We start from the raw sequence: 9,614 nt of genomic DNA on the forward strand, positions 1-9,614 counted from the left end.
ATGAACCGGTTCAATCCAACGTCCAGAGATACTCCACGTGTTGGCCATCCTATAAATTGTCATCACTTATTAAGTCATGTTTCACAAAAACACGATTTTGTCACAAGCCAAATTCTGGAAGCATCAATTGAAGAGAACAAGGTTCGACTCCAACAAGATCCTCTATCCACGACTCTCCAGAAGGCCCTATTCTCAAGCAAAATCTGCCCTTTTACATTTCCCAGATAATGCATGGTTATGGTAGAAAAAAGTGGTAAAACTAATGGTAAATCTTGAAATGATGACATGGCATTTTGCACTGTAACAATGATGTTTTTTATTGCCAGGTCTTCAAAATCTTGTTGAAATTTATAACATAAAGAAATGCAATTTAAGAAGAAAAAGAAAACATCTTTAATTCTTGTTAAGGATAAAATCCCACATTGAATAAAAATGAAAATATAGACCAACTTATAAAATTTTGGGCTACTCTTCTTAACAAGGTTGACCTATTAAGATGGAACCTCAAATCTTAACACGATATCAGAGTCATAATCCAACTTATAAAATTTTGGGCTACTCCTCTTAGGGCATGTTTGGCATAGCTTTTGCTTTTAATTTTGCTTCTTGTAGAAGAGTTTTTGGAGGAAGCTATTTTAATTTTTGTTTGAAAACTAATATTTAAAAGCATTTTCTATTCCGGAAGTGTTTTTAGAGGAAGCCACATTGAACCGATTTCATCTAAAAGCTCTTCTAACCATCAAAAGCACTTTAACAAAATTAGCCAAATAGGTCCAAAAGCAGCTTTTGAACCTCAAAAGCTCCTTTTGGCTTTTCAAAAGCCATGCTAAACAAGTTCTTAATAAGGTTGATCTTTTAAGATGGAACCCCAAATCTTAACAATTCCCGAGTATTGGTAATGGAAAAACTGAGAGATTTCCGAGAAACGAGCTCAAGAAAGGGGAAAAATCCATGATTTTCAACTGATCAGTCATAAACAAACTGAAACCTGTCACAATATTATCAAACTTAAGCTGTGGACTTGGTAACAAATTCCCAAATCCATTTATTTTCCATTATCGTTTATCTGAAATCCCAATTCAAAGAAGCTTTCATTAATCTAGGATCCTAGTAGTTTCTCTCAGAAAATTTTTATGCAGAGTCATAGGAGGGAGAAAATAAAATGGCCCTACCTTAAAATCGTGTTACAGATTGAACTAGTAAATAACCTCGTGTTTTGAAAACTAGGCATTCATAAATCCCGGTTTTGTACATCTTGCAATCAAATACATCATTCTAACTATACAAAATGACATTTCCAATTTTCTATCCTCAGTGTTCAATTTTAATTAACATAAGTTTTAGTGACGAAAGCGAATAGACCACTCAAACTGAAACAAAAAACAAAACTTCAATTTTCAACTTCAGAAAAATAATAAGTTGGATGAGTTATCGGGTTTTCAACCACAATGTAATAGACTAAAGTGCTACAATATTAAATTATTTATTAATAATTTCCATTTAAGTATATCAAACACGCCTAAATATTAAATACTTGTATATATATGATAGAGAACACTAAGATGGTACATAAGAACAACGGATGTGAATGTTGAATTGGTCGTTGACCTTTAATTGGGTTAATGAACTCCGCTTAGATATAAAGACTATTTTTAACGTTGATAAGTAAACATTTCGTGGACCCTTAAGAAGAAATCTATTTCGACCAAAAAAAAAAAGAAAAAGAAAATCCTTAAAAAAAATTATTTTCAGCTACCTTAAAAAAAAGCTATGACCTGGATCCATTTGGTTGGCTTATAGGGCAATTGAAATTCAATTCCCAGAAGATAGAATTATATATTGTCGGATGTAAAATAATTTTAGGCAGCTATGTTGAATTCAAGAACTTAGGATCATTTATTTATCTTAATTAATCAATAGTATTGGAATGCATATTATACATGCCGTCCTAAAAAATATGACTTATTCAACTCAATTATTCCCTGTTAAAAAATTTAACGTTGTGATGACCTTAACAAATGGAAATTATTTTTCTAAGTTTCAACGCGCAACTCCTTGTTCATGACATAATCTGACTTATCTGGTGGATGAAACTTATGTACTATTTAACTAGAGAGTTTTTGGCTTATCTTCTTTATCAGTTGATCAAGCATTCTTAATAATTGTAAAAAATATTATTGTATCAGCCTGCAATATGCAGCAAAAAGCTTGCATTCTTCTAATCTTATGGCTTCCGTTTAGCTTTTCCATATCAAAACAGACCATCAACAACAGCACAATCGCGCTACCCGGCTGCCCCACCAAGTGTGGGAATGTTTCCGTTCCATACCCTTTTGGTATTGGTTTAGATGCTGGATGTTCCATAGGCCCATGGTATGACATCAACTGTTCTAAATCTTTTAACCCTCCAAAACCCTTCCTCAGCAGAACTAATGGAGAGATTATCGACATATCAGAAACCAAAATCCGTCTCAAAAGCAATGGGATAGCTTACAGATGCTACAATCAGACTGGTGGTATAACTCGTAAATTTCCAACCCTATATGGTATAGATGAAACCTCGCTTTTCAGTTTTTCAAACGAAAATAAGTTCATAGTTGTGGGATGTGATGATGTTTCATTTATGACAAAAGTGGCAACCGATAACTTAATCAGTTCATGTGCTGCCATATGTTCACAGAGCAGTGACTTGAGTGATGGATCTTGTTCTGGAATTGGCTGTTGCCAAAACTCCATTCCCAAGGGCGTAAAGAATTACATTACTTCCCTGAGGAGCTATGGAAATCACACGAACGTCTCGTCCTTCAACCGCTGTGGCTATTCCTTTCTTGGAGAACATGGCAGATATACGTTTCACCCATCTGATGTCTCTGATTCCAATTTTGAACACAGAATTGTAGAAACTGTTCCGATGAATTGGACTGGGTGATTGGGAATCAAACATGTGCTGAAGCTCAGAAATCCAGTCTATTTGCTTGTCAGGAAAATAGCATCTGTGTTGATTCTGATACTGGTCTTGGAGGATATCACTGCAACTGCTCCAAGGGATACAAGGGAAATCCATATCTCAGACCAGGTTGCCAAGGTTAGTTAATGTCTGTTTGAACACACTGAGCATATTTAGTACATATTATTGGACATTACTCCACGATGGACAAAAAATTTTACTTCTTTTTTTGGTTCGTATTGTCAATTAGTGTTAAATCTAGCTTACCAAAGAAGCTGTCTATAGATAAACAAAAAATGAATTATCGAAGAGCAATAAGAACAATTTTAATTTCCTTAGGCTCGGCCATGACTCTTTTCGCTCTACTACGTTTTCAGACATCAATGAATGCGAGAACAATCCATGTCATCCATATGGAATGTGCACTAATACTCCAGGTGGTTATAAGTGCTCTTGCCAGCGTGGTTATTTTGGTGATGGCAGCAAATTTGGTTCTGGTTGCATTGGCCAGCGTTCAAATAAAGCATCAGTGCTCACAGGTTATAAACATACTGTTACCCCTGTAAATTTACTCATGTTACTTCGGATCATGTTCATTACATTCAATCAAAAGTAAAAACTTTTCATTTGAAACATTGTTGAGAACAAGGGATGAAGGGAAATCCTTGCAACTTTACTAACACCTTTAAATCATTAAACTTAAGATGAGTACAGAAATATTTTGAAAAAAGATTTTTTGTTGCATCTTTTTTTGGAATTTGCATTTGAGACAGATTTGATGAACAGGGTTTTTATGTCAAGTTCAAACCATTATTTATCTAATCAGGAGTTAATACATAAGACGAAGAAAACTTGGACTCATATAGGATACTTTTCCTTTATTTTTTTAATATCCAAAAAAAAAAAAGAAAAAAAAAGAAAAAAAACTGATCCATTCATTGGACGAAGGACCCAACAAGTACGGTTACCTATGTCCATACGAAATCAAACAAATGTTCTACACAGTAAGAGCAAACCATTGAACGATGCCTAAAGGCTTAAGAAACGAACTAAACAAAAGCCTAATTTGACTTGAAGTCATGAAAATGAGGGAAAATGAAGTTTAATATAGTGATTACAGAAAATGAAAGGGATACTCACAGCAGTGATTTTTTTTTGTTGACAATTTATCCAGTTAGTTTCTCATACACATAATGAAATCTTAGAACTCTTAGAGTTCTCAAACGGCTGCCTGTGCATGAATTTGTCTAATATGACATCTCTCTGTGCAGGTTTAAGCACGAGCATCGGATTGTTATTACTGCTAACAGTTACCTATTGGCTATACAAAGTAGTGAAGAAGAGGAGGAAATGCAATCGTAAACAAAAATATTTCAAACAAAATGGTGGTCTTTTATTACAGCAACAAATATCTACTAAAGAAGGCCATGTAGAAAAAACAAGACTTTTCACAGCTAAGGAGTTATCGAAGGCAACCGATCAGTTCAATGAAAGTAGAATACTTGGACAAGGAGGTCAAGGTACAGTTTATAAGGGCATGTTATCTGATGGGAGAACTGTTGCAATAAAGAAGTCCAAGTTAGTAGGTGAAAATCGACTGGATGAGTTTATAAATGAGGTCGTAATCCTTTCTCAAATTAACCACAGAAATGTTGTTGTGCTACTTGGATGTTGTTTGGAGACCGAAGTTCCTTTGTTGGTTTATGAGTTTATTGCTAATAGAACCCTCTTCGATCACATCCATGACCCGAGTGCTGAGTTTCCTATGACATGGGATATGCGCCTAAAAATTGCAGTAGAGGTAGCAGGAGCTCTTGCTTATCTACATTATTCAACTTCCACACCCATTTATCACGGGGACATCAAGTCGAGCAATATCCTTTTAGATGAAAACTATAGACCCAAAGTGTCAGATTTTGGAATTTCAAGGTCTATCGCAGTAGATAAAACTCACTTTACCACCTTAGTTAAGGGGACCTTTGGCTATCTAGATCCAGGATACTTCCGGTCAAGCCAATTTACTGATAAGAGTGATGTCTATAGCTTTGGTGTTGTTCTTATTGAGCTCTTATCAGGACAGAAACCAATAGTTTTAAGCGATACAGAAGATGAAAGAAGTTTAGCTGCATGTTTTCTTATGTCTATGGAACAAAACTGCCTTCTTAAATTTTTTGACCCTATAATTTTAGAGCATGATAAAGATGAAGACATTATTGATGTTGCTACTTTAGCATATAGATGCTTGAATTTGAATAGGAAGAAAAGGCCAACAATGAAAGAAGTCAGCATGGAATTGGAGAATATCAGGCTATCTAAGGGGCAAGCGACTGTCCAAAGTAATACGCAAGTAATCAGCACTGAAGTTGGATCAGTATCGCTACTATACCTCAACTCCACATGGACATCTGGTGATCGTGAGAGCACTGTACCATCAGAAACCAATCCCTTGCTACATTACACTGTTTGATGGAACTAGCATGCATGTTTTATGTTCTTGCAATTAGGACTAAAACAAAGTTGGTTTTTATTGTAAAAACAGTAATAAAGTATATTTTTGTAACTTTTCTGTAGCAGTCAGATACAGTAATTCAAAATTTGTTCCCTGATGAAGAGAATAGAGAATGGGAGGAAAAACTGAGGCACACAAGTATGGGCATTGGGACCTTTAGGATTAGTCTCTGCCAAGATTTTTCTTTATTCAAATGTTAAGGTTCTTAAGATTACATTTTGGAAAGTGATTCGAACACGAACATGTGTTAAGAACCCTAAATAAATTTCTTAGATTAAAGTTTTGGAAAGCCATTACAATAATGGGTTTAATGTTTACAAAATTAAAACAGAAAGACATTAACTTGAGATTTACAAGTATTATCCATTTTTCCACAGCTTATTTCTATATATCTTATAATTTAAACCGACTGGATCACATAGAGGAAAGAAAATATTTATTGAATATAATGCAAAATCTAGAAATGAATCAGAAGTCAAATACCCATTTGGGTAGAATTCTTCTTTCCTTATTCTGCAGCGAACTAAAACTGTGATGTAGTCCAACTCACAAAGCAAGTGCAACTCTCTCGATGATGGGAAATACGAGGAAATGACCTATACAAAAAGGCCATTTTTCCAAAATAATCTTTTACCAATTTATCTATCTAAAATACCATTTTTTTGAATATTGCATAACAAATTATTATAATATAGGAATCTTCCATTTTAATCCCTAAAATTAAATATTACTTGAATTTTCATAGAATTTTTTTTTACTGTTTTTATTTATTTATTTGATTTTTGTTCGCTCCAAGTAGCACCTCCTAATTGGTATCAGAGCCATAGAGATTATGAAAATTAGAAAAATAAATAATTTTTGGCATTTAAAAGAAGAAAGAGGAAGTTATATATTTTTAAAACCTATTCATAATAAATTAAAAATAATGATATAAATAATAGTTAAAGAACTACCCAAAGAAATAAAAAAACAAATATTAGAAAGATTAATAATAGAAATAATAAAGGATATATATATATATATATATATATATATATATATATATATATATAAAAAAATTATTAATATATGAAGATGAAGAAATCAGTTTATATTATAAAGAGAGGTATGAGTGCAAGTAATAATACTGATTTGAAATTAAATAGATTACTTATAAAAATGAAAAAATTACAAGAAGAAATACGAGATATAATGTTAATACTAGAAGGAATAAGAGTATAAAAGAAAAGACAATTAATAAAATTAAAATATGAAAGATTAAGACTTGAGAGTAAATATTTTAATATAATAAAAGAAGAATTAGTAAATACAGATAACTATACTAGTAGAAGATTTGGAATAATAATAGATAAAAAAAAGATGATAAAAGATGCAAATTAACTTATATGTTAGAAAGATGATTTTAATATGTCAATAAGTGAATATACGAAAGAATTAAAGTCATTAATAAAAATGTTAATAAATGATATACAATATTTGAGAAATGAAGTAAGAGAAACAAGAAATGATATAAATATATTAAAAATTGAAATTAGAGAAATAAAAGAAAATAATAAAAATAAAGAAAAGAAAATAGATAAAAAATTAATAGAAAAAGAAATGACTCGAATAGGAATGTTATTAATTGATTATGGTATCATTTTTTCTTGTAATTTTTCGATTGGTCTCAGAGGCATAATAAGACAGAATCATCCGGGAAAAAAGACAGACCGAAATTACAAGAACAATGTTATAACATAATATGATTTTGAGTTGGAATCATTTTGTCTAGAACCTCAGAGATTAAAATAACAAAACCATGTTCATTTTGGAGGTATGTGCAGAGAATCATTCAATACTTTCATGTTATAGAAAAAAAAAAAAGAAAAAAAATTCCGTTTTTGGAGTTTTCCTAAAGAGTAATGTCATTTAGTCCACTGGGATTGCAACCCTAGTTTAGGTGGCTCTAATGTGACATTAATTGATAGGTAGAATTAAAGTAACTTATTTAGTTTCACATTTTATTTAACCTATCATATAATACCACATAAACTGAGGTTGCAACCCTAGTAGGACTATATAACATTACTCTTTTCTAAATATGCACTGTATAAAGACAATGGACATGACACACTTTACAGATCCGGTAGATCAACCATCCAAATGGCTCATAAACTATAATTTTCAAGGATTTATCTGGCTTTGTGCTTATCCATACATTGTAATTAACAGACAGTAATAAACAGGGAATAGCTCCAAGGACAAAGGTACACAATCCAATTCAAAGCAAGGACATTTTAACAGTTCATAGATTATATGGTTTTCTAGTAAAGATCGAAGCAATTGGCATACCATTTCTAATGTAAACACCCTCTTGAAAATCATCTGGGATCCTTCCTTCTATGCTGGTCACATGAATAGCTTCTCCCCGCTCTTCTACTGGAGCAAAATTACCCTGTCTACACCAAACTTTAATGACAGAACTGGACCATGGACAATAGTTTATCTCTTCTATTCTCTAATATTGTCTAATACGGTAAAATCCACTCTACCAAATATGATATAAACAAGTGAGCATACTTCGGGGTGAGGGTTGTTTCGCATTACCTGGCATGGAAGCAATGGCTGGTCAACGAATTCAAATGTCAAATCGACAAATGTATCTAATAATCTAACTGAAGCCTCCTTAATGATATTGGGAACATTAGCCCAAATTGAATTCTGCTGCAACTTTCTGAAGAGTGGCTGTTATATTGACACGGTACAAATATACAGATTCTTCGTTATAGCCTGATAAAAAAATTATATATATCTTGTGGGCACGTTCAATACACTATATTAAATTGGACTGGACATTATCATATCTTTTTTTCCCCTTTAGTACTATCCAGTTCAACTTACTAATCGAGACTGTCCACATGACAAAGGAAACAGACAAGAGTTGTTCACCTTAAAACTCAAAGAAAAATGGAGTGAATCTCTGAAATGATGATCAAATTTGTGGGAAAATGGAGGCCTTCCCATGAAGCAATTGACGTGCAATATACTAGCCATCTTTCTCGGCATAGAATGTAAGAAACAATAGAAAACTGTTAATTTCTTGAAACTGCCAACACTTGAATATTAATACATAATGTTTGAAAATTTGGTGTTTATAGTTTTAATTATTAACCAAAAAATAGCATCTTTTCTTTGGCCTTATTTGTATGTTTATATGACGTGTGGCACTAATTGGTACCTGCACCAGTCTAAAATGGTTGCCTTCAGCCCATTGACTCTAATGTTATTAAATTAATACAAAATAAACAAATTATTTACATGTTTCCCTTAAGTTTAAAGTGATTAGTAATGGATGGTTAAGGATCTATCACATCCTAATGAATCGAATACAGTATTGGAACAAATCACTTCATTCAAAACAACCTTTACTATTTGTTTGGAAAAGATTATTTGAAATGAAAAATGATTTTCTTTTTTAGAATGCGTGGTTAAAAAGTGAGAAAAAAATTAAGGATCCACGTGCAAAATTATTTTATTGGTGGAATGTATGTTCGAAATCTATTTAATTAAAAAAATTTCTTATAAAAGTTGTACAAGTCGTTTATTTTGAACTTGATGTTAGAAATTAATGTGATTACAGTAAGATCCTAACTACAACTTGATTCTTGGACGTTTCTTAGAATATCCACGATTTAAAAAATTTAGTATTCATTGATTCACAATAGAATACAACTAGATCGACAGATCATTAATTCTTGCAAATACCAATTTGAATAATTTATCGGATAAAAAATCTAAAAACTTTTATATAATCATATCAATACCAATTTAAATGACCCACAGGTCCAAGACACTGTTTGGAAAGAAACTAATTACTAATCTCAAAATGATGACATGCCATTTTGCGCTGTAACAATGATTTTTTTATTGCCAGGTCTTCAAAATCTTGTTGAAACTTATAACATAAAGAAATGCAATTTAAGAAGAAAAAGAGAAGTTTTGGACTACTCTTCTTAACAAGATTGACCTATTAAGATAAAACCCCAAATCTTAACACTGTATCAGAGCCATCATCTAACTTATAAAGCTTTGGGCTACTCCTCTTAGGACCTGCTTGGCATCGCTTTTGCTTCTTGTAGAAGAGTTTTTGGAGAAAGTTATTTTAATTTTTTTTTTTTA

General features: G+C 32.3%; 2 protein-coding genes across 2 annotated transcripts; both read left to right on the forward strand.

The window, feature by feature from the left end:
- Positions 1 to 285: 285 nt before the first annotated feature.
- Positions 286 to 2,920, forward strand: LOC111385215 (wall-associated receptor kinase 2-like; the record flags this gene model as incomplete). Its single annotated transcript, XM_023009593.1, has 2 exons — positions 286 to 300; positions 2,114 to 2,920. Coding segments are annotated over exons 1-2 (822 nt in total), but the record flags the coding sequence as incomplete, so codon positions are not given.
- A 2-nt stretch (positions 2,921 to 2,922) lies between these two features.
- LOC111385216 (putative wall-associated receptor kinase-like 11) lies at positions 2,923 to 5,580 on the forward strand (the record flags this gene model as incomplete). The annotated part of the gene is made up of 3 exons (XM_023009594.1): positions 2,923 to 3,085; positions 3,325 to 3,486; positions 4,219 to 5,580. Coding segments are annotated over 3 exons (1,521 nt in total), but the record flags the coding sequence as incomplete, so codon positions are not given.
- Positions 5,581 to 9,614: the final 4,034 nt, after the last annotated feature.

Source organism: Olea europaea, unplaced genomic scaffold (assembly GCF_002742605.1).
Source record: "Olea europaea var. sylvestris unplaced genomic scaffold, O_europaea_v1 scaffold311, whole genome shotgun sequence".
Taxonomy (NCBI): domain Eukaryota; kingdom Viridiplantae; phylum Streptophyta; class Magnoliopsida; order Lamiales; family Oleaceae; genus Olea; species Olea europaea.